This window comes from Coptis chinensis, chromosome 8, assembly GCF_015680905.1.
Source record: "Coptis chinensis isolate HL-2020 chromosome 8, ASM1568090v1, whole genome shotgun sequence".
In the NCBI taxonomy this organism is placed as follows: Eukaryota; Viridiplantae; Streptophyta; class Magnoliopsida; order Ranunculales; family Ranunculaceae; genus Coptis; species Coptis chinensis.
The window spans coordinates 74,650,987-74,675,244 of NC_141463.1; the positions used below are offsets into that span (position 1 = coordinate 74,650,987).

Below are 24,258 nucleotides of genomic sequence, written 5' to 3' on the forward strand. Positions count from 1 at the left end.
ACATCATCAAGTAACAACGAAAATGGTGTTGCTCTTTCCTACATCTTTATTTAGAATCAAACTTGAACTAGTAAATTCCTCACATACTTGATGGTAGATGGATTTGACTTGGCTTTATGGTGACTTGTTCAAATGATTTGATTTGTGGAGACTTGTTCGTGAATGTGTAATCATTAATAAATGGGTTCTGTTGCTATAAAGTGTTGCGCTTTTATACTTCCCTGATCTCTTTAAACTTCAAGCTACATAGCATATTCAATTGACTGATCAGTCCAACAAATTTAATATGTTTTTAAAATTCTGAAACTCTTTGAACAAAATTTTATTTGGGATGAAGAAGATTTCTTCAAACCCAAAGCTACACAGAGTTCTTAAAGATAGAGTGACGACTCGGGCTATCTATTTATTTGAAAACTGGATTTTTTTTTTTTTTTCTATAGCTTTTTCCTGTTTTTCTTCCCCAAAACCTACAACCAGCCAAATAATTTTGTCGATCTACTGGGATGTTTCCGAGCCCAACGCTAAAAGGACAGACTGGCGAGCATTCCTCAATTTCATTTGCCACCTCCGCTTGCCCTTTATTATAGAAACAACCAACGAATTACATTTTCTTTGGAGTATACATTGTATTAGTGTTTTGTTTCCTTGAACCTGAATTACAGCAGTAGAGATGCTATCTTCAGAAATAACATCAGCAACATAAAAAGCTTTAAATAGTAAATCCAACACACTAGTCCACATTTTGATGCTTCACATGGATCATTATCCCATGCCCATGACAAGGACTCTCTCTTGTACTTTCTTTCTTTAGTACATACAACCCCGTTTCTTCCTTCTTCAATTGTTTTAATATGGGAAATAATGTGAGGAAAGACTTTCTTGAATGATTCTTCTCCAATCAAGAGATCGGAATGCCCGAATCCATCCACCACCACTCTTGAATGTCTAAAACCAGGTTGGTGCAACTTCATGTACTGATTGGCAAGAAAAGACGCCTGTGGGGTCACTAAGAGAGATCTTCCACCTGATAGATAGAGTGTGTGGGTTGCCATTCTCTCAGGATGGATCAAATATTGGTTTTTACCATCAGGGTCAACAATGTAACCAGTAGTGCAGATCTTACGAAGGTGAGGGAATGCTGACATAGGAAGCTTTGGTAAGCTTAGCTTGTTAAGCCAGTGGTGCATAGATGAGCTTACATTATCATGCCAGAATGTGTTGCCAAAGATTCCTGAGAAGACCTCACATTCGTCATATGCGCATCTCTCATAGCGGGGCATCAGTCGGGCTATAAGTTTCAGGAGTCTGTGAGCCGAACTACTTTCTGAGTTCCGGAACATAGGCAGAATCCTTTCCTTGCCTAATATTCTCATTGACATCTGTGAATTAATAGAGTCAGAGATTGAAACACATATATACTCAAGTAATTAGCTAGTGTGAACAAAAATATAAAGTTAGCCCTTGTGTGTGTATGAGAAGGGTGCTTACAGGGATGAGTGGAAGTTTCATTTTTACTAATGAAGAAGTTGTGATCTTGAAGAACATCGAAGAGTTTGTACAACATAGAGATGCAATGTTGGTTGCAGAGACATGGCCTCCCATTAGAGCAATATGGACTGCTAAACCTCCAACACAGTGTGCAACCACATGAACTTTTACAGATGCCCCATTCAGCTCGCCAATCTTTTTTATTGCTAAAATGAAGACAACCAAAAGAAAAGGTTCTCAATTATCTTTGATACATAGGATTTTAAAATTGAAATTTAGTAATCATAGAAAAGATTACCAGCAGGGATATCAAACTTCCCGATATCTTCAATAGTGAACTTGTTCGAAGGATGTGAGGGGTGCATTCGTGGTTGAAGTAGCCATGTTTCTTGATCGTTTTCTAGTAATGTTCTAATCAGATCATTTGGCTCAGTAGGCAACCAATAACTTTCAGTAGAATACCCATTAATCAAGAGAACTGGATTTTGACTGTATCCTTCATTCTTCCAAAGATCTTGCTTGCATTTCCATTGCCTACAAGTGATGATAGCTCCATCTTCTGCATGATTTACACAAAAAGGAAAATTTGGAAATGGTTGCTTAGGGATATAATAAAAAATCTTACTTCTAAAGAGTTCTTTTAGTAAATTGAAATTTGAGCAACCTAGGCAAATAGAGTTAATCCATGTTAAATTTAATACTTGATTTGGACATGATCCCATACGAATGAATCAGTGTATCAAAAAGTCTCCTAAATTGATTATATATATATATATATAAACCTCAAAATGATGTTCTTTAGAATTACCTGTTTTTATTTTGTGAAGAGTGCTGGGAGGATAAGGTCTCTCCCTCAAATCTGATGGCGAGAAGCCGGGATGGCTCCCTCGAGGTGTTTGTAGGATATAGGTCCGCAAGAGGGACCGCAAGAGCAGACAAATGAACAGGCCCTTCATATTCCCTTTTAAGCCTATCAAACTTCGAAGAAGATCCAGAAAAGAAAGAGAAAGCTCTCCTTCCAAATCAATCTTCTGTTCTTTGCTACTCTGTTGACCAAGTGTTCTGAATGTCACATGCAGTGTAGTAGACTCACTCCAAGCATAGGAAAATAGAAGATATGGATTCATTATTTTCTTTCCTTCAAGAATATATCTGCAATGACTTTACTTCATATTAGATCTGCATGAGAGGTAAAAATAAAATAAAATATAGTTTCATCTAAATGAATTAACCAATCATACCTTGAACCAGAAGCTGATGCTAGAACGAGATGATAATGCATGTATTGTGTATAAGGGGTTCTGTTATCCACTTGGCACATATTGACTTTCCCATCAACAATATAAAGTTTGTCCTTCTCCACGGCTTTAAAGATAACATACCCGCCAACTTTACCTCTTAAAAGTGGATCAGATTCTCCTATAGTTGAACTTTGATGATAGCTTGAGTTCATCTTCATTATGAGATGTGCTGTACATGGCATACCCCCTATATAACCTCTCATGGTCTCTTTAATCAGGAGGTGTGATCTTTGGTTGGTTTCTAAGCTCCTACTAACTCCCATCTCCGCTTTTGGAACAACTGCTTCGTCTGAAGTACTCGTACATTGTTTGTCAACATAATGCTGTTCTTTCTTCGTCTTTAGTTGAGCTGAGCAAGTATAGTTCTTGTGCTTGAGAACGTCCTGCACCAAGTTTCTACTAACATGCTCGGCAACCGTAGCAATAGTAAGGCATGGGTTTATGCCTATGGAACAGGGAATCAGTGATGCATCACAAACATAAAGGCCTTGGTGCACTGTTGGACTACATTCTGAGTTGAAAACTTGGCCATTGGGGTCACAAACACCATTTGAAGGATCTGACGCGGCATTACACCCTCCTAAAAGATGAACTGAAGTGCTTCTATGCCTCGACATGAACAAGATTCCTCCTATTCTCTTAGTGAGTTTTTGAAGGGCTTGAATTTTCCGTGGGAGTATTGGATCACGAGGTGGGACAAAGCAGATCTTTTCTGTTTCTTTTTCTAAAGTAATCTTCCCGTTGCTATCATCGTAACCCATGACATTGAACACAACAGCTTGGCCAGATTTTAGACCGAACATGTGGTTCAACTTGTCGATTAGTCCATGTAAGAACCAGAAACCATTGGGCCATCCGTAGGTGTGTATTCCCTTGAATAACAAGTAAGGGAAAGATGTCGGAAGCACTGCACTCTGTGCAGGAAAATAGTCTGAAGTGTTAATAGCCAAAACGTAAGAGTAGTTCAGTGTCTAGAAAAATTATGAATATTACTAGAGAAGTTCTTATTGAATATCAGACCCCTCTACCTGGATGGTGAACCCCAAAGATGAAGTGTACGATGTGGAAATCGCCGGTCCTGGTCGATCTTGAAATGGAATATTTGAAAATTGATTTCTATCCAATCCAAAAGCAGCCAATGGAGCTGAGCTCCCAGCAAGATAGGCACAACTATTACCATTGCAGCTGAATCCAAAACCAAGCTTCTCAGATACATGTAATCCTCTTCTTACGGACTGAAATAATATCTCCGTGGTACCAAGCACTCCAGCTGAACCATGCACACATACACAATAAAAGTAGGATCTCCAAATTTCTGATTTGTTTCCTAGATTGTTAGTTTCAAAGGGACATCTTACCTGAAATAACTATGAAATCACAGAGTACATAATCAACATCGTTTGAGTAAACTCGCCATCTTCTTTTCAGTTTCTTGTCAAAGCTATCTGTCTCTTCGCAACCTTCATCTGAGTTTCTCACCACATACTGAACTTGACATTCTGTTTTAATTGTACATCCAGCCTACATATAACAAGCACTTATTAGTAACAAATTTTGGTTTTAGCTAAATGATAGAGGCTAATCAATAGGAAGTACAGAAATATGCCTTGAAAGCTGAAACCAAATAATTCTTGTCAGTGGAATTTTTAGCATTGTAAGGACAACCAGAAAGACAATTTCCACAGGCTAAGCAGCTAGCCATTGAACCAGCTGAATCTTCTTTATCAAAGTTTATGCTCAGCTTCATTGAACTCGGGCTGCATTCCTCAATCTCTTCTTGGGCCACTTCTCTCATGACTTTGGCATTTGGAAACTCAACAGGAACACTCTGTGCTCTGAGCATAGTTGAAGCAGCTGCTTCACATACTTCCCAATTTTTTTCCCAATCCTTTGGCCAGTTCTTGTTCCTTCTTGCACGTACTGGAGTCGATGCCATCACTCCAGCATTCACTAGTGATCCCCCTCCAAGCCCGCAAGCGACTGCTGCTAATGAATCATCTTGGTTATATACCTACACTTTAAAGAACGATTTGTATATACTCATATCTCAGAATGCAATTTATGTAGCACCATAGTTAAAGTTCCAAGATAAGTACTCAGTTTCAAGGCGAGAACAACACATAGTGATAAACGCACGCATAGTGATAAACACATGCATAGATATAATACAAGGAATGTCCTGCTTGCCTTTCCAAAAAAAAACAAATACAAGGTATGTTAGCACGTAGGCACTGCAAGAACCAAAATCTGAAGTTGTTGCCTTTAAGAGTGCCGTTGAGAAAGGTCTTGTTATATATAACTAACAGCAGGGTGACAATAAATATTTCATCAATTCTCTCTGATTCTTTTGTTCGCAATATCAATAATTTTAGTCCACCTAATAGCACTTTGGCCATTTTGCAGTCAGCAATCTTATAGTCTTCCTAGCAGGGCCATAAGAGAATTCCTGGGTAACTTGGGTGGTTCAAAAGAATAGAAGGTTCGTGCAACATTCTAAAATAACATACCTTAGTGTAATAATCATACCTGACTTGCAACACCTGCCCAGCTGAGGGACTTGTGTAGCAATTAGCAAAGCCTTTAAAAGAACATACAATGTCCTGTAGGCTATTAATATTTAATTTATACAAGAACAATGCAAAAAACAAAACAGAATCCTTTCTTTACCCACAGTGCGTGGATGATTATTAAATTCTATCCATACGCCTTACAATCCAAAATTTTGAATTGTCTTATTAACTATGAACTTAACATATGTTCTGAAAACGGAGTTCTCAAGTTATTTGATAGAAACAAAACCTTAGGATTCTAAGACTGCACTATGATTTAATAAAAGTACGCATAACAGACATAGTACAGATATATTTTAAGGTACCAAACAGATATTACTAAATTTAAGAATACTTGACAGTGACCTTAGTAATCTACGTGTTTCTCAAGGGAGAAAGATGGATTTCAGTTCAGTTTGGACTTCGGAGGTTGAGATCAGTATGTTCCTTACAGTAAGTTACAGAAATCAACATAGATGCCAATGTTATTCAGTTATTAGCGCCTATCCCAAAGACTGTCCATTAGATGTTACATTTATCTTGAGGTTGACATTAGAATTTAGAGCCAGTTAGAATGTGTTTCAAAGTCCATTACTCCATTGTAATTGCTATATGATGTTTAACCTATATGTTTCTATGTCTCTTCATCTCAACAAACATCATATAACTGATATAAGTGTAAATACTCTCCTCGGTTTCCCAGCTTAACCAAGAACAATAAAACAATGAAAACTCAACTCTATGAATAAGAAGTTGAATCTAACCTGAATTAAAGCATCTTTAGGGCCGAAACTGAATCCCCATTTCCAGCTTTCTATCTTTACTGCAGACAGGATATTTACACTATTGGTTGGGAAGTCCCGGGCTTCCCATTTGCGACCTTTCTCCATCAAACAGACCTTAATCCCTGCCATCGACATTCGACAGGCTGCAACAGAACCACCATATCCAGACCCAATAACAACAGCATCATACCCTGCAGCTTCATCTCCATGACCAAACATTTCTTGTCTTGCATCTGTTTCTCTTTCCATGTTCCAGTTAGAGAGAGCAGAATGTGGGATTATTCTCATTTGTAATCTGTTTGGGTGCATGAGTTACCACAAATACTATGAAACGGCGTAGACAACAAGGGGTTGAGAATTTGAGTGTATATTCACATTTTATCGCTATGTGCCGTCATTACCAAGGTCCTAATCTGCATATCCATTTTTGTCTTCTAACAAGCAGATCCAGGAATCTAAGCTTGAGTAGCGAAAGGACATGCAATATACGTAAGGGCTGTTCTTTGACAGGGCGAAACCTTGTAGTTTCGGAAAATTCATAGTGCATGACTAATATAGTAATGGTGTTTTTACAATCTTTGGTGGTTGTCACCTCCATTGGATGCGTCACTGCAAACACGCTAGTTTGGGACAAATTATGAATCTCAAACAGATGAGCCGTGTTTGAGAATATCAAAATAGTGTACCATCTTTTTGTTTGGTTCTCCGTAGAATTGATCCTTTTAGTCGAAACCTTTAACGAACCAGGTAACTCAAACCAACTTTAGAAGCCATAGCTATCTTATGTTGTCTTAATCAACACGCATAATCGGATGTACTAGGTTCTTACCATGATTATGTACTCCACTGCTAGTTAAATATCTTCCAATCGTTGGAGCATGTTAGATTCTGGTTAAGTAATTGACTATCCATTCCTTGACAACTCAGGTTTTCAAGGAACATTGGGTCAGTTGCAACCTAGAGGCAAAAAGAAAAGTCTACCATTGGTTCAGTGTCATAGAAGTAATTGACTATCTCGAGTTTTCAAGTAACACTGGTCAATTGCTTAACAGAGCATACAGTTAAAAACATCACGACACCTAATGGACCAATCCACTCCTTGGAAGTTGGAACAGAGTTAAATATAGCAATCCAACTATCCAAGGACATGGAAACAAGAGAATCAGAATTTCCTCACAGCTCAAGCACTCTCCAGGCACCTTAGATGATCTACACTCTGGAAGTTTTTTTAGAGGACCAAAAAGAAGCAAATAGAAATATACAAATGACCTTCAAAGTTCAAACCAAGTGTGTAACTGGTTTGATTTCCTGGATTCAAGGGTTGATTTTGCGCTGAGTGTGTAAGATATAAGCCCCAAAAGTTCAAGACGCATGTGTAAAAAAAAATTGGGATAATACAATACATTGCAGACACGTCCAATTGTTGGAAGGGTAAAGTAATGAACATGCCCAAAAGAGAAAAATAGGAAAGGAAAAACCAGCAAAAAAACCATTTCAATTAAGCTTGTATTAGCAAATTCAAGTTGTATTTAAAATGTACACGTTACAGAAAGGAGAACCCAAAACTTTATATGGAGTCAATGAAACCCCACAGCCATTACAAACATGAAGGGGGAGACGCACTGTTCAAAACAAGTCCACAGAACTGATCTACAGATGTTATGTGGAACTGTTTGGTTCACGTAAAAGAGGAAGAGCAAGCTTCAAGCTTAGGGAGGAGACCACGCCAGGCATCTGCAATTTCATTTGCCAGCTCCGCTTGTCCTTTTGCAAAATTGTGAAAAGCAAGACCTATATCTAATGTTTTTTGTTCCTGGAAACGCACTATCTCTTCACTCATTAGACGCATAATCATCTCAAATCTTTGTGTTGCTTCCTCACTGTCAGCCTTCAACTGTGTCGAAAATTCATCAGATACAAAGATAACACTACGAGGGTGCACTGCAGAAGATAACAAATAATATACTCCGATTTGGAAAATAATGATTCTTGGAAGCACTCACCTCCTTGTATTCAATCTCGGCTTCTCCTACTTTATCAGATCGCACTAACATCAGTTTGTCTCTGCCAAAGAAACCAAATAAGAAAAGACTTTTTTTTTTCTTTTTCAAGTTCATTTCCCAGAGAGATAAAAAGTAAATGTTAAAAATCTATATTTGCAATAGAAAATAACATTTACAAGTTAACTTGTCAATTAGAGTTTTGTGTTTTTTTTAAGGAAGCCAAGAGTTTTACTTCAAACCATTATCAGGACCTTCAGACAAGTTTACAAAATTATTTTATAGTGCATGAAACAAAGAACGCCGTTAAGTATTACTGTTGTGATCAAATTAAAATTTGGATCAGAAACCTATTTAAAATCTTACAAATTTATTTCCTTCAGTTTAACAGTTTCAGCCAGTTCACATTGATGCCTGAAAGCATTTGCTCTCTCCACCATTGTAGCCTGTTAGATAGACACAAGGGACGTAAATGGTTAGTTCTAGGAAACCAAAAAGAAATTAAGAAAACACAAAACAACTATTAAGATTTAAATTCAACATATTATTTTTTTTGTTATTACCATCCTCTTTTAAACTAGTTTTTCAGATCGCCCCATTTGTAAACAGATTAAAACAAGCAAAGTCACCTTAATTGACTGCACTGCACGAACATAATCTTTCAAAGGTTCTTCAAAGTTCATCAAAAGGTTATGGGCCTGCGCCATCATAGAGAAGTGAGAACATCATAAAGAAGGTTTACAATTTTAAAGAACTGGGTACTTTTTTCTATATAATTACCTCCGTTTGTAGTTTAACTGATAACGATTCTGATTTTGCTCCTAGGTCAGAGAATGCCTTCCCAAGAGGTTTTCCCTCACAAGCACCAAGGAGCTTAATTGCCTTTCCAAAGTCCGATAAAGACTGACCCAATTCTGCGGAAGGGATATAAAAGTTAATATACTTTAGGCTCCGTTTGATACATGGAAAATAGTGTTGGAAAAAATAAAAACATGAAAGGTTTACGAGAAGTGTTTGATTGGGCATGGTAAATGAAAACCTTGTAACACATTTGTTTGATGACACCGTTTTTAAAAACGTGGAAAACCACTTTCAAAGTTATCATCCCATACTCCCATAGTTGAAAACCCTCCACAGTAACTTTGGAGGTGTGGTGAGGTTTCAATATACCTCCCAGTGTAAAATTCCTCATGGAGAAGTGGTTATGCAACTAAACATGCCACAAATCTGAATCTTAAAGTGTTTTCCTTGAGTTTTTTGTACCTCACGAAACGTTTAGCAAACATTTTCAGCGAAAAGCGGTACAATGAAAACCCACTACTATGTAAACTATTTACGATGAAAACAAAGTTCCACCAATCAAATGCAGCCTCTAACTTTCTAAAAGTGGACAGAAGAAAAACATAACTATAAAGATAATTTTGACAGGACACGAAATAAAAAATGAATAAACCAAACATATAAAATCAATCAATAAACAAATACAGTGTGGTATTTAAGTTATATATACCTCTGTGCCTCTTTACCAAACGATAAGCATGCTTTTATGCCTCTGCTAGGTGGTCCTCCAGCTCTAGTATGTAACGCTTTGAGTTTTTCATATTCAGGATTCGATTCTTCCACGGTTTTTCCTTGCCAAGAACAACATCACTGACTTTGGACTGTACGTCCTGTCAAACATTCCAACAAGATCATATAAATGCATTAGTCCATATTATAAGCACAATTTCTCATAAGGAAGTTACTATTTCTAGCACCATCTTCATTTATAGGCAGATTATTAAAGTAACATTTCACACAACAATTCTAGGACCATGACAAAAATCTTATTTCATGATTAAAACACTACCTTGAAAATTTGCATCAGATCAGCTGGTTTCTTTTTGAATATACCAGTCTCTTGGAACCTTGCTCTTTCCATTGTCTAATCAAGAAACACAAGATCCATAAATAATTAGTAATAAGTTATATGTTTAGGTAAAATCAACTGAAATTATTTGATAAAAAATTATGACCACAAAAAACTTTGAACACATCACCTCTTCCTCTGCCTGCAAGAAAGTCCTCAAATCATGACTTTGTTGAAGCTCAGGATGAGAAGCTATTCGGTTGACAAATACGTCCAGCGCCTGACGCCTCATTTCGATGAACTCAGCGCTGAAGCGGAACTTCTCTGCGTTGCAAAGAAGAATCCAAAACGAGAGAAAGAGTAAAATTACTATCTCCAGTATAATCCACGGGAAATCAATCTATGATTCGCTCCAGTTATTACCTAGAGCACTTTTTTCTGGAAGAGGAGGGATAAAGATTCCCTTGTACTTGTCAAAGAGGCGATCACGCAACCAAACAAAATCATTATAACGCCGAATCACAATCTTCTCCGGTCCTTGGTATTCAGGGAAGTTTGTCTGCATAAAATTTTGTTTTGTGATCCATCTCAATTAAAACAAACGTTGAAATGACGAAACTAGGTTAGCTACCTTAGTGATGACACGGTAAGAGATGTAGGCTTGAACTCCATTGCCTAATTTAACAGGGTCAGTTACGGAAACTGATAAAAACGGTTGTGATGATGATGATAAAGGAGATCTTGGGGGTGATGATCCTGAGAAACTTCTTTGCTGCATACCAACATATTATTATTATTATTAGAGCTACTAATAAGAATCAACACCAATAAATTAAAAAAATTTACCGTTGTAATCATTGCTGTTTTTTGGAGGGGGGAAGAAGAATGAGTATAGAGCAGAGTGTGATTTGATAATCAGAGATTTTAACCACTGTTTACGTTTTGCAAACCGTAGGCGTCAAGCAGTTTACTTCCACTTGTTTCTCTGAATATCTTTACATGGGCCGGAGGCCCAACACAAGATATTCGATAGATACCTCTGGTCAACCTACAGCCAACAACAGTTTCCGACTGTGGAGTTTGGACACTTTTTTTTTATCAACTTTCCCATTGCCTTTGGTAGTAAGTTGTTACTGTTTTTACAAATAGTATTTTTTTATTTTTATTTTTTATTTTTTTAATTGGAAAATCTATTTTAAATAAGATCAGTAACTCGGCCAATCCATTTGTGTTCAAGATTGTTAGGTTTTTCAAGTTACCACAATTAAGCATTCAGCATTGATACCAATTAGGTTCACTGTAGTAGCGCTCCCTAGTCCCTACTATTAGAGCTTCTCCCTCCCTGTTTGTTGCACATGTATGTGTTTTTAAGAGTATAACCCTAGGAAAGTCCCTTTGAATTTCCAAAAATCACAGTAAGTGCCGTGAAATTATGTAAATTTAGCTCCACTGTTATGCTGGCCAGTCAATCACTTGTAATTTTAAGGCAACTGTACTTCATATTCTTTTAACATATCGGTTCCATTTATGATCCTCAGACTTTCCCAGTAATCTTAATTCTTATATAAGTTCCTCAATAATTTTCGTTCAAATTCTATACATGGTTTGTTTTCTGTACAGATCAGATTGAAGTATTGGGCAGTCTATACTCTATATAAGATCAAAACCATCAACTCGAGAAAAAAAAATATTGATAACCCAGCACTTGGAAGAGTGGCAAGTCAGACAATTTATGCCTCAAAGAGTTTAAGTTCATGAAATGAGAAATTTCTTTCTCCTTTCACACATCTAATTGAATCATCACTCTTGTCACTCCTCTTTCCACATACAAATCCTAAAAAACAAACTTTACATTTGAAATCAAATAAGTGGCAAGTCAGACATAATTATGCCTCAACAAGTTAAGTTCATCAAGAAAAAAGAAAATCTCTTCTTTCACACATCTAATTGAATCATCATTCTGCCACTTTTTTACAAAAAATTACAAGCCCCAAATTTATAAACATGTCTCCCATCATTGAAAATGAAGCATTTCACAAACTTATTAGTCATTGACTCTATATTTGATAAACCCACATTAAAAAAATTAATGGGGCTTTTCGAATAATAAATCAAAGCCAAAAATAAAAGAAATGTTACAGAACATTAAAAAAAAAGGGAGAAAGAACTCAAAGAGAAACCTCTGAGAGATCTCTATGATTAATGTCGCGTAGCTATGACTCAAAACGCTTTCATGGTATTGAAAGGCGATCTTAAGGGCTGCGCTTTTTTCTAAGATTGAAAATGAACACATAAAAAATACAAGCAATAAAAAAAATGGGTTCGAAGGAGAAGAAAGTGGGTAAACAAAAACAGGATTGGACTAGAAACCCTAGTGGGAAAGGAAGATATATAGACCGTGTTAATTTGTTTAAAAGACGGTCTAGTCCTCTTTATAGACGTCAAATGACGTACGTGTCCCTTCACTAGTAAAATTTATTAGGTCATGGACCAGAACGAATGTTAACAGCATGTACGATTATTGAGACTTTGCTGTGCTCTCATCTTTTGGGAGGATGATTTCCTCGTTACACAGACCGATAATGCGACAGTTGTAGGTTATAATACTAACGAAATTGAAGAATGTGGCAACTTATCCATTTAATCACAAATTTTAATACATTTGATCCTAGACAGTAACAACGAAGAGACTGAGTGATGCATGCCATAAAAAACAGCTAGCTGAAAAACTTGCCTTGATTGATTCAGAGAACAAACCAACAGTGGGCCTTCACAAGGTTTATCTCAGGACTATTAAATTATGGTTTATCTATATTAATTAACAATCATTTTTTTTTATAACATTAGGTTAATGGCATATACAAAATCTGAACATCTTTCTTTTTCGTTGACAAACATCTATCACCAATCATCTTCAAGAGTAGCTCGGTGAAAACACATAACTGTGCAGACAAGAATGAAGAAGGACGTAAACTCAATGAACATAGCTCCACTCTCAATAAGATTTGCATGCCTAAGGATTGCAGGAATGGCAATGCTACCCACCGCAGATGCTCCAGTCAAGAACTTAGCAGCATCTATCCAACTGCATGATAAAGCAGTCTGTCAGCGCGAAAGGTGTATAATAATAGAATCCGTTCTGACATAATAAGATAAATTCAGGATAACCCAGTTTTCATCCTTCAACTAATTACACAAGTAAATAGAACTTAAACGACCACATAAAAGAGCACACATAACAAACTTATACATGATACATGATTTATCCACTTTTTTTTTTTTTTTTTTATCCTACAAAGCTTTACTACATTTTTTTTTTTTTAAAAAAAAGAGCTTCACCACTCCATGGTACTTATTGGTCATATTTTACCCAAATCTCAAATTATGAGTTCATATTCTGCAAATGGAATATTCACTAGAGAAATACATTTACTTATTTTATGTTCTTTCCGATTTTATAAAGACATACACGTTAAGGCCTGAGTCTTCATATCTTCTAGTACATCCATCCACCTCTCTTTAGTCTTCTTTTTAATCCAAGAGCTATCATTTCAACGTTTCTCTTAGTAACTTGTACATTAGTGCTTTTCAGGCATACTCCCACGTATCACAACTAACTTTACCTTATTTACCTTCTGTTGGGGATACTGCCAATTTTCCTTTCAACGTAAATGTTTATGATTGTCCATCCTAATCTTAAAATTCATCAATCTTAATGCACACTCATTTTTTCAAATTCAATAGAAAAAAATGCAATCTCATCTTAAAATTATGGTTTTCCATCCTAATCTTAAACTACTGATTGTCCATCCTATTCTTAACATTCATCAGTCTTAATGCACACTCATATTCAATCTTAACTCAATAGAAAAAATGCAATCTCATCTTAAAATTATGGTTTTCCATCCTAATCTTAAACTACTGATTGTCCATCCTAATCTTAACATTCATTAGTCTTAATGCACGCTCATATTCAATCTTAACACGCTCATGGGGTTATTGATTTTGTTGTCTTAATCTCTGGTATCATTTTAAACTTCAAGCACATAGAACAATCTCCCTTTGTTTAACCAGTTCAATGGTAATCTAGAGTCAAATAACCATAAGTTCCAGAAACTAGATGGATGAGTTTAGTGTCGGGTGTTAAAGGAGGAACATTATTCCTCTCCAAAACATTACAGTAGCCAGTGCCAAGAAGTACTATAAGTGAACAGTGAAGCGGCACTTTCTAAGTATGGCAAAATAATAAGAAAAAATGTTTAAGGACCATGCAATTGAAGTCCCAAAGAATCCAAAATGAAAAACTCAACAAAGATGTTCCAGGTGCTATTCTTGTCTGTCTAAAACCAGCAGCTGTTCTTGAAGTTCCAATAACTCCAAAAAAGAAGTACTAAAAGATGGTTTAAAACTAGTGCTTAGGCATGCCGTGAATCCAAAACTATGACATGTGTGCCAGACAAGACAAACTAGGATTTTCACATATAAAACCTCAATTGTTCAAATATCTTGATAAAATACTTACCCTCCACCGTCCCTGCTGGTTAAGAAATGAGTGGAACCACCTCCGAAGAATAAGCAAGGCATAGGAACCATCACATACATCAGGGCTACAGAACAACGGAAACCATTTAGTCAATCTACTGTCAATTTGCAGCATTACCCATAGAAGCACAAAATCTATCCAAATAGTTTAGTAACCATGACTCACTTGTTATCATTGGCCACCAGTTGTTATATAGTGCACAAGCCTGCCAACATCGTCATATAGGAAACAACCAATTAGATTGTTTACTTGATTATAAATAAAAACTGTTTCTTTTTTACATACTTCTATCACACTGTTTCTCTTTTGTGTTTCTTCTTCTTAAAAAGAAAATTCAAGGCAAGTTGTATTTGTTAAAACCTTAAAGAGAGCTAGTAAAACACAATAGGAAGAGTGGAAGACAACTCAATCCATTACTTTATTGTCTACAACAATGACTAGTAATTTACTTTTGACCAGTAGAACCATGAGTAAAACAAAGAAAACATACCAGGATTTGTAGTAGAATGCTAGATGAAAACATAAAAGCGAGACCTGCAAGCCTGCAAAATAAGGAAATTATAAATAAGAGATTCAGTAGCCAAGGTGCAAGTCAATGAAAGCACATTGGAATTGTCGTAACTTACACTGGAGCATACAAATTCCACAAAACCAATAAAAGTCCGCCAACAGAAAGAAAAAAGATGAACAACTAGTTAGAACCAAATGTTGATACATATACGAACATGCTATGGACATGATGAAATGTCCAAAAGAAGTATGAAGAAAAATAATCTTAACCAACAGTATTCCAAGTAGTATTTGTCTTGGAATAAATCTCATATTACTACAGATAAAAATCCTCTACTGCATAGTCAATATCTATACTTTCTTTTTTTATTCATGTGCCAAAAGGACCAAGATCAACATGTATTTCATCTATACAGATCCAGAAACAAGAAACAAAATGATGAAGAACTTTATCAAAATACAATAAGGAACATAAAGGTGGTACACACAGATGACAAAGCGCAACGTTTAACAAAACACAATGAAAAACAACACCATCCCTTACACCAGTTAGTTATGGTAACGAGCAGCTTGACATAATGGATTTCTTATGCATAATATATAACTTACAATGACAGGCTTTGGTGGAGAGTGAAGAACGGTCATTTTACTACAACTGACAAAAATCCTAAACATGATTGATTACTCAAATACTGAATCTTGTTCCTATAGTTATTAGTTTGTTAATCCAAGTATTAATTTCAAATTCTTAATTAAAGGGTGAATAAGTAGCGTTTAATAGTGAAATAGTGAAATTAAACAATTACCTCCGAGAGACATCGTCATTGTTTCGCTGGTAATTCTATTCTTGTTTTTCTCAAAATCACTAACTCTTCTGTACGGAGGAACGAGTAAGGGAAGTTTGATGAGCAATTTTCTCTTTTTCTTTTTTCTTTTCAAAATTATATTTTAAGTGGGACCCATCAGACTACATAGCTGCCACGTAATAACAACAAAGAGTGCAAATTAAGCACAAAGGGTGCATAAGTGCTTCCAAGGGTTATTTTGTATTACGAAATACAATGGGTTTTTAGTGAGAGTATCTACTTCTAAAGGAGAATTTTCTCTCTTCTGTGTGACACTCTAATATGAGAGTTACCATTTTCTATTCTAATATTTGTGACTTTAATATCGAAAGATAATTTTCTATCTATATTTTTAATATCCTAATCTCACATTTTTTTCATAATTTTGTTATTGAAACTCGCCCATGAAAACTACACCCAGAGTTTAAGTGTATTTCTAATTCTTATATTTGGATAGTTTGAATGTGATTTTCCAATTCTTATATATTTTATCAAATAAAAAAATTTTTCTAAAAATAGGTGGATTTGTATAAGGTAATTTCCTATTACCAATCAAACAAAAATGCTAAAAAATAGTGTTCCAATTCTTATATATTTGATCAAATAAAAAAAAATTGCTACAAGATAGGTGATTTGTATAAACGAATTCCCTATTACTACCGACTTATTTCAAATATATATCTTAATATTAAAGCTCCCACAAAGGGTATTTTTCGAACACTATTAAAATTCCACATCATCTTTTATTAATTCGAGAATTTCTCTCATATTTGAAAAACGAGGATTTTTTTTTTACGACGGGAATTCATCTCATATTAAAACAAATTCTAACACTTCTAATTAAAGCGGGAATTATTCTCCTATTAAAATGGGAATTCCTCCCCTATTAAAAAGGGAAAATCTAGCATATCTAATTAAAACATGAATTATTCTCTTATTAAAACAGAATCTCTCTCCCAATTGAAAAAAATGGGTTTTTAAATTTTAATTAAAACTTCATTTAAAACAATTTGTTAGAAAATTAAAACGGTAGTACCAATTTTCTAAAAAAAATCTAAATGTTTTCAAAAGAGTCGGTGCGTATGCATGGGCCTACAAGCTAGTTTTAACTATATGTAGAGAAATATAATGAAAAGATTAAAACTGACTTTTTAAAAAAAAACAAGCAACAACGAAAAAAAAAAGTTAAACAAGGTAAAATTTTGATAAATCCAATATCTAATCGGTACAACATACTATTGTCGGGCTTTCTAGGCGCACTTGTTTCAAGTTTCAACTGCACACTGGCGGCTATGAGTTTCAAAGGCCCTGTGCAAAATGTGGACAAAGGATCCTCTTATGGCATACATAAATCATGCAAATATTTTGGGTAATTGTTTGAATCAGCCATGATAAATACACATTAATCTCCAACCGGCCACGCTTTTCAATTTTGACCAATTCAACGAGTTTTTGACCCTTTTGCCCTTCCTTACAACACTCTCTTTCCTCCTGCTACACTCTCTCTCCTCTTGTACTTCTGATGTGACATGCACAGTAATATTTATCCGTTAGATTCTCTTAACGATACGTACTAGTGATTAATGACCGTTGGATTTCAACCCAACAAAAATGAAAGTAAACTTTAGCTATTGTGGGAATCATGAACCAGCAACTTATGGATCTATTATCAGTTATTTTTGGCTGTTTTTGTTGTACGGACATGAAACAACGTTGACCTCGATTTTTGTGCCAAACTATAAAAGTTTTTACAAACCTGCAAAGCTTCTAGTTTTTTTACTTCATCTTCTTGATTATCCTCTCCTACGTGATTTTGGTAAGGTTTTTCATGGAAGACAAGAACACAAATCTTGATAATTGATTTTTCTAAGGTTCATCTTCTTGATTATCATCTCCTTATACGGTTCTCATTGTTTATTGATATGTTTTGAAATTTGGTTTGTTGTCTTTAATATTAGTTTGTTTCTAGGTCGTCTTGGGTTTGTTTTTACGTAGTAGTGTATAGAGTCTTTTAAGGTTCGTTTCCATAGTTGTGTTTACTATTTCCATGTTGATTTTGTTCTTGTTGCATGGAGTGAAGAAGTATGTAACAGGTGAGGTGAAATTGAGAGTGTTTGATGTGTATATTTCCTTAGAAAGATTCATGTGTCTTGTGGAAGGTTTGTCCAAGCACATAAAATTGAGTTTTTGTGTGATGTACTTGATGAACAAGTCCCTTTCTAGATCGATAAAAAAATTGACTACTTGAATATGATTCAAAAGTAGAAGAAAACAACTGTACAATCATTGTGGTGAGCTTGGATTGCCTTTTCAGTCGCGGTTCCGCCAGGTTTTAGCAATAAAGACTGTGTGGATGCCACCATAAGCTACACTTACATGTACCGTTAGCAACTTGGGTTTCCTTGGAAATCACACTTCCACTTCACAGATCACCTTATGGAGTTTTGGAAGTATGTTTCACTGTATAGGTTTGGGCATGAATCGATGTAATGGTATTTTGTGGTTTGTGAAACGGCCGGTCCATTGTGCTTGAGTGTCAGCACAGTAATTGTTAATGTTCATATGTTTTGTTTGTGATTATATCAAGGGTACCCTTATATCAGTGTTGTTGTTTATAAGGAGATAATGAGAAAGAAATATGTATGGACACTTAATAAGAAAAGATGTATTTAGCATTCACAAAACTGGGCTGGACGGGCCATTCTAAACGAAGGTAACCGACAACGTATTATGTATGATACATCAGCAACTGAAGCCATATACAAGAACACAATTAAGACTATCAGGTTGATTTTAATATACACCTATAACTTATGTACAAAATAGTATTATCTAATAACAAGTTAAACAAAAGTCAACATTGATAAGTTTATCCAATATCAAGTAAAGCAAAAGTGTAGCATTTAATAACACATACTGAAGTTGAGAAGTAGTAACTAGCATCTCAGTGCCTTATTTCACCATTGTTCCCACCCAACTCAGTTACAAGTTTGTCCATTGTTCAATATTTAAAAGTTTTCTTATACAAATAGCCAAAATGTTTTGAAGTCCTACTGATAAGAGCCCAAAACTATAGTTTTAACCCCTTAATAATCATACTGTTAGACCAATTATGTGAATAATAAGTAAGAGTTAATCTTGATTAAGTGTTTTTTTATGCATTTCGGCTTCAAAGTCCATTATGTCGAAATGTGCCATTTTAGCGAGATAAAGGAGCAAAAGTCGTGAGAACTTCGAATGCCATATCTTTGGACTCAGACCTCGGATTGAGGCCTACCTTATGTCAAAACGACCGGCTCGGAAAGAGCTTTGCAATGGTCCAAGCCTTGACCCAATCAGAGGAGCAGAAGTGGACGAAAAGTCTGTGGAAGCCAACTGCAGCTGAAGAGGCCTTTTTAGACTGAAAGAATTGGGTTTTGGGCCTGATTCTCTGGCCCAAACCATGGCTCCAAGCCCATGCACGATTTTTGGATCTGAATGTATAAAAACAAAAGCTTAATTCTTTGTTAATGGTAGATTAATTAGTGGAGAATTAGGGTAGATAGCTTAGAATAGAAAGTAGCCATTAAAATAGCTTCTAGATCTAGTTTTATTTAATTGTTTTTGATTAAGTATAGTTTCAAATCTAATTCATTTCATTAGATTAAACCTTGAATCTTGTTCTTCATTTGATTAGATCAATAAAGTAGTATTCTTTACCCATTTCGATTTTGTCAATTCCAATTCTAGATCTAAATTCAATTCCTGTCCTTATTTCAATTTAGTCATTAAATTAGATTTCATTATTGTTAAATTAAGTAAATTTCAATGCTTTATATTATGTTTAGTTTTAATCTAAATGGAAATGATTGAATGATTCAAGGCTAAACCTCCATTAGAGGGGGTTGTGAAGCCTTGATGAAAGCTTGAGTCCGATTATCGTAGAAGTCGCCGATTTTCTATTCCACTCTAGAAATGATTAGTTCACCATGAGAATGGGTTTAATTGTTCACATGCTAGTTATGATTGGTAGAAATGCCATGTATAATTAGGGATTAGGAATAACCAATTGTTCTGAAGCGATTCAATTCGGATTACTGACGATTAAATCGTTAGTGGATTAAGTTGAGTTAAGGTGGAATCAATCCCCTCTAACTCCTTATCATAGAATCAACGTAGCCTTCCCATAATTATTTAGATAATCGACTAGTTGCATCTTGTGGGTAGTTGCATCGTAGTATAATTCCCTTCAGAAACTCTCATAGACTTAAAAACGACTAGTTAGATTAGAAAACATCCATGCTAGAGCACTAGGAGTGGAACGAACTTATCTACTCCACTATATCTCATAGGATTGAGAGTAGAAATCTTTGATAATTCAAGCACGTAAAAGGTTAAGTTCTAGTTTACTTACGTTGTGAATCCATAGTTCATTTCGTAGGTAGACTATTCATTTTTATCGTATTAATTACAGTTATCATTTTCATTTTTATCAAATACTGTGACCTAAATTAAAAAACTGCCCAATATACGAAATGAACAATTCTAGTTTACTTACGTTGTGAATTCATAGTTCATTTCGTAGGTAGACTATTCATTTTTATCGTATTCATTACAGTTATCATTTTCATTCTTATCACCTACCCTTTGTAAAATGACCATAATCAGAAGTTGCTGATGGTTGGTACATAAGAATATGTCTGTACTTAGATAAACTGGTGAGATAAAGAATCTAGTTTGGGCGGGAAAAAACTTTTCCACGTGTTAGGAACGATACAATAGCATTAATTATTCGTCGAATAGTTGAAGAAATGATGGTTTTTTAACCTTTAACTGACACGTGTTAGTAGTAATATGTGTGAGCTATAAGGACTGTTCAGTGTTCATTTTCGGACCAAAAAAACCGCCAAAATTGAAAACACTTGAATCCCTAATTTTTTGACCATTTCCAATCTTTCAAAAATGAGAAAGCTTAATTTGACTGTTCGTATGTCACTCGATAAAATGCATAAATTGTTCAAGACATTCACTACTGCAAAGAAGGAAGATTTTGAGAAGTCTTGCTTCGGGAAGTTTTCAAGCATTAACGAGAGAATGCACACCACTACTACGCTAGTGTATGCTGTTTTGGGACACCAAGTAGGTAAACTTTGTTATCGAATCAGTAAGAAGGATTTGGTATTTAAAAAAAGTGATGTTGCTCTTATAATGGGTCTTAGTGTGAAACCGGTTTCTAATTCATTCTACACGGCAGACATCAAGATCCCATCCCAATTTCGTGCAAGGTTTTTAAAGGAACCACGGTTTCTGAAACAGAAATATTGGAATAGGTTTTTTAAAGGAACCACGATCTTCATCAAAATCAAGTGTTGGTGAAGAAAGTCAAAATGATGTGTTTAGGCTGAATAGGTTGTATATACTATTGTAGGTTGTGCTTCCAGGATCTGCTAGGACTATTGATGGAAGGTATATTAATCTGGCCGAGAATTTAAATGAATTTGATAGCTTTCCTTGGGGCACACCTCTGTTGAAATGTTGGAAGAGTCTTTGGAAGATATGTTTAACCTGGTGAGTGTTGGAAAGGATTCTTTTCGCAGTTTATGGTTGTTTAATTTGTTTTGTTATTTGGGTATATCTTCACATCCCATCTCTTGGGGCTCGGAGACAAGTTGATGGTAGGTTCCCAAGAATACTAGATTGGGTAGACTTGCCTTCAAGAAATGTACATCTAGAGAATTATAAGAAAAAGATTCAGCCTCTTAAGGGGAAGGCAATGGTGTTGGAAAGTCTAGATCTGTCTGAAGGAGAACTGAATGAAAAAGTGATAAAGGATGTTTTGGCACAACAGCACGTGCAAAGTGGTGCAGCAGTTTCAGAGAAATACAATAACGATGAATTGTTTCAAAGACAGGCAAAGGTAATTAAAGGCCTTGTAAGTAACTTGTTTTCTTAACTATGTTCAACAATGTTACATGTTAAATCCCAAAATGATAATATATGGGTAACCAGTTTTTGACATTTGAAAGTACTCATATAATCTTATAATGTTATAGAAGTTATAATATAATATGGGTACCCTATTATACAATTTTGAATTGGAATTGCAAATGTTGTTATATGAAGCACTATAATGTGTTGTTATGGAACTGCATGTTTCAGTATTTTTTCATATATGAAGAAGTAATATGTTATGGTACCATGATTGATATATTGTTAACACATATATGTCAGCAATAATGTATCTATTGTGGTTTACAAATAGTGAAGTGGGATTTTAATTATAATCTTTGTTATGTACTCTGATTAATCTAAAACAACTTACTAAGGAGGTTAGGAATGTTGTGGATATACTCTAGAGTGAAATAAGGACTGACATAGAAACAATAATTCAAGAGATTGTTCATGGTGGGTTGAAAGGTGGTATGGAAAGTTCATAGGTTGAGGTTGTGAAAGAGGGGCCTAGAATAAGGGGTAGAACAAGGAATAGAACAAAGAGTAGAAGTTTAGAGGTTGAGGTTATGAAAGAAGCTAGAACTAGAAGCCCAAAGAAGCCAAGCAATGTAGGTGTTGATGCTATACTGAAAATACCAATAAGGTCTTCCCAGAAGAAGGTTCACTCAGAACCTAAGAAAGGGAGTTCATCTGCTTCTAAGAAAGTTACCTTTGAGGTTTCTTCTAATACCTCATATCAAAAAAATAAGCATTGGACAAGGATCAAAGGCTTAAAGTTCTAGGAGATACTTTAATACCTACTCAGTATGAAATAAAGAAAATGAAAGTGGTCAAAGTTTGTGGTACCCAAGTTCAGCCATCAAGGGCAAGCAAAGTTGAGGCTATAAAGGCTAGTGAGAGGCAAAACTTGAAGAAAAAAATCAAATCAGTGAGAGAACAAGGGAACGGGAGATGAAGCTTAAGGAAGCAGATACACCCTAACAGATAAGAAAGTTGATCCAGGCTGAGTCAGATGAACATAAAGATGTTGAACAATAACAAATAAGGCAAAATGATTCGGAGTCAGTTGTTGTAAGTGTTTTGCAAGAGATTAGTGAGGCCATACCAAAGGGGACATACCAAGAACATAGTGTAGAGCTGGAAGAGGACCTGGTTGGGGTAAGACTGCTATAGTACCTTATGCTAAATCTGTAATGCTTGACCTTAGTCACACAAACCGTGCGAAGTGCCCACCATTCCCGGTCTCAAACCTCGCTCTCACGGTTTAATAGTCAAATCGCTATAAAACCGCTCTCTCAGAATTCTGAAATCGCTGCTCTCAAAATTCCAAATCGCGCTTTCCAAAATCTTGACAAAGAGCGTCTCTTTCCCCCAAAGAAAAAAGTTAATGACTGCTTTAGGATTTGTTTTTTGGTCTATCTGCAATAAATTTCAACCCAAAAAAAGTAATACTAGGAGATAAAAAAAATTGTGAGGGACGTTTGTGTTTAAGGTTTACAAATGATATGGTTATGGCTCCTGCTACTGGTTTTTGGTGAAGAAGAGAGAAAGTAGAGAAGAGAGTGAAGTTGAATAAATAATAAAAAAATGGTAAAAGAATGATGAGTAGTAGTATTATCTTTGTTCTCTTGTTGACTTGTTGGTTTCTGTGCCCAATTAATGTGATAAAGTGCTAACTATGTAATAATTAACAAGTTTTTTGTGTTTTATTATATGTTAGTATGTTAGTATTTATTTTTACTTACTTAAGATAAAGAACTTTTTTAAACAAAACAATACCAATAATTATGTATTAGATACTCAATACCACTTTAAGCTAATATTATTACTCATATTATTTCACTTTATCATGAAAGATTGAAATGACTTGACACTAATTTTGTTTATTAATGTTATTTATTTATTTATTTTATAAAACACATAATTTTCATGGGTAAAAAGCATATTTAACAAATTTAATTCATAAAATCAATTATTAATCAACTATTTTAAAGTATATTAATATTTAGTAATACACAAATATTATATAATTTATTACGTAACATGAGTGCTCCCACCACGCTCTAGATAGTGAAGCTTCTCAAGTCATGCGCTTTGACGCGCCCGCTTCCGCTCTACGTTCTGGTGACTAAGTGCTTGACCATGTTCCCTTTTACTCTCCTTTGGCTTATGCTTTAGTGCTTCCTCCTGGTGATCTTGATAGGGAAGCAGTTCTAAATAGAGAAATGGAAAAAATCAGTTTTGCTTCACTATTGGCTGGAAGTGCAGAGCTCCCTGACATAACCGAATTGCCAGCCCTATCACCATCAGAAGGAGCAAGCACTAAACATGTTGTGGCATCTATAGATGATGATCAGAACACTGTGGGTCAGCATGATGCTGTTGATTTGGAGGAACCTGATGTGGTACTCATTCACACTCAAATGGAGATGGAAATGGATAAGAAAACTGAAGAGA

The 24,258-nt window shown here is 35.4% G+C and overlaps 2 protein-coding genes, 2 non-coding genes and 1 pseudogene across 10 annotated transcripts; all 5 read right to left on the reverse strand.

Annotated features, from left to right (window-relative positions):
* Positions 1–557: 557 nt before the first annotated feature.
* LOC147483002 (long-chain-alcohol oxidase FAO2-like) lies at positions 558–6,417 on the reverse strand. Of its 5 annotated transcripts, none has more exons than XM_086580882.1 (9): positions 6,103–6,415; positions 4,396–4,800; positions 4,148–4,310; positions 3,818–4,059; positions 2,730–3,703; positions 2,297–2,640; positions 1,787–2,047; positions 1,489–1,694; positions 558–1,379 (listed from the first exon to the last, which is right to left on the reverse strand). In XM_086580882.1, exons 1-9 carry the CDS (start codon positions 6,409–6,411, stop codon positions 657–659), a joined length of 3,627 nt encoding a protein of 1,208 aa, XP_086437008.1. In that variant the 5' UTR covers positions 6,412–6,415; the 3' UTR covers positions 558–656. The 5 variants fall into 5 exon arrangements, with proteins under 5 accessions (XP_086437008.1, XP_086437011.1, XP_086437009.1 ...); XM_086580885.1 differs by having other exon boundaries at positions 4,396–4,772; positions 6,103–6,225; XM_086580883.1 differs by having other exon boundaries at positions 4,396–4,805; positions 6,103–6,223.
* Positions 6,418–7,598: 1,181 nt separating this feature from the next.
* LOC147483003 (sorting nexin 1-like) lies at positions 7,599–10,962 on the reverse strand (annotated as a pseudogene). Its single transcript, XR_015204870.1, has 11 exons — positions 10,819–10,962; positions 10,604–10,744; positions 10,396–10,531; positions 10,163–10,296; positions 9,973–10,047; positions 9,634–9,793; positions 8,904–9,037; positions 8,753–8,821; positions 8,490–8,569; positions 8,127–8,187; positions 7,599–8,017 (listed from the first exon to the last, which is right to left on the reverse strand). The product of XR_015204870.1 is annotated as a sorting nexin 1-like (transcript).
* A 721-nt stretch (positions 10,963–11,683) lies between these two features.
* On the reverse strand, positions 11,684–11,787 carry LOC147483004 (small nucleolar RNA Z266). Its single transcript, XR_015207142.1, has one exon. It is a non-coding gene; the product is annotated as a small nucleolar RNA Z266 (small nucleolar RNA).
* A 51-nt stretch (positions 11,788–11,838) lies between these two features.
* Positions 11,839–11,941, reverse strand: LOC147483005 (small nucleolar RNA Z266). Its single transcript, XR_015207141.1, has one exon. It is a non-coding gene; the product is annotated as a small nucleolar RNA Z266 (small nucleolar RNA).
* A 749-nt stretch (positions 11,942–12,690) lies between these two features.
* Positions 12,691–15,967, reverse strand: LOC147483006 (Vacuolar protein sorting 55 (VPS55) family protein). Of its 2 annotated transcripts, none has more exons than XM_086580759.1 (5): positions 15,832–15,967; positions 15,006–15,057; positions 14,681–14,720; positions 14,495–14,579; positions 12,691–13,057 (listed from the first exon to the last, which is right to left on the reverse strand). In XM_086580759.1, the coding sequence occupies exons 2-5, from the start codon at positions 15,036–15,038 to the stop codon at positions 12,874–12,876; spliced, it is 342 nt and encodes a 113-aa protein (XP_086436885.1). In that variant the 5' UTR covers positions 15,039–15,057; positions 15,832–15,967; the 3' UTR covers positions 12,691–12,873. The 2 variants fall into 2 exon arrangements, with proteins under 2 accessions (XP_086436885.1, XP_086436884.1); XM_086580758.1 differs by lacking the exon at positions 15,832–15,967 and adding an exon at positions 15,142–15,209.
* Positions 15,968–24,258: the final 8,291 nt, after the last annotated feature.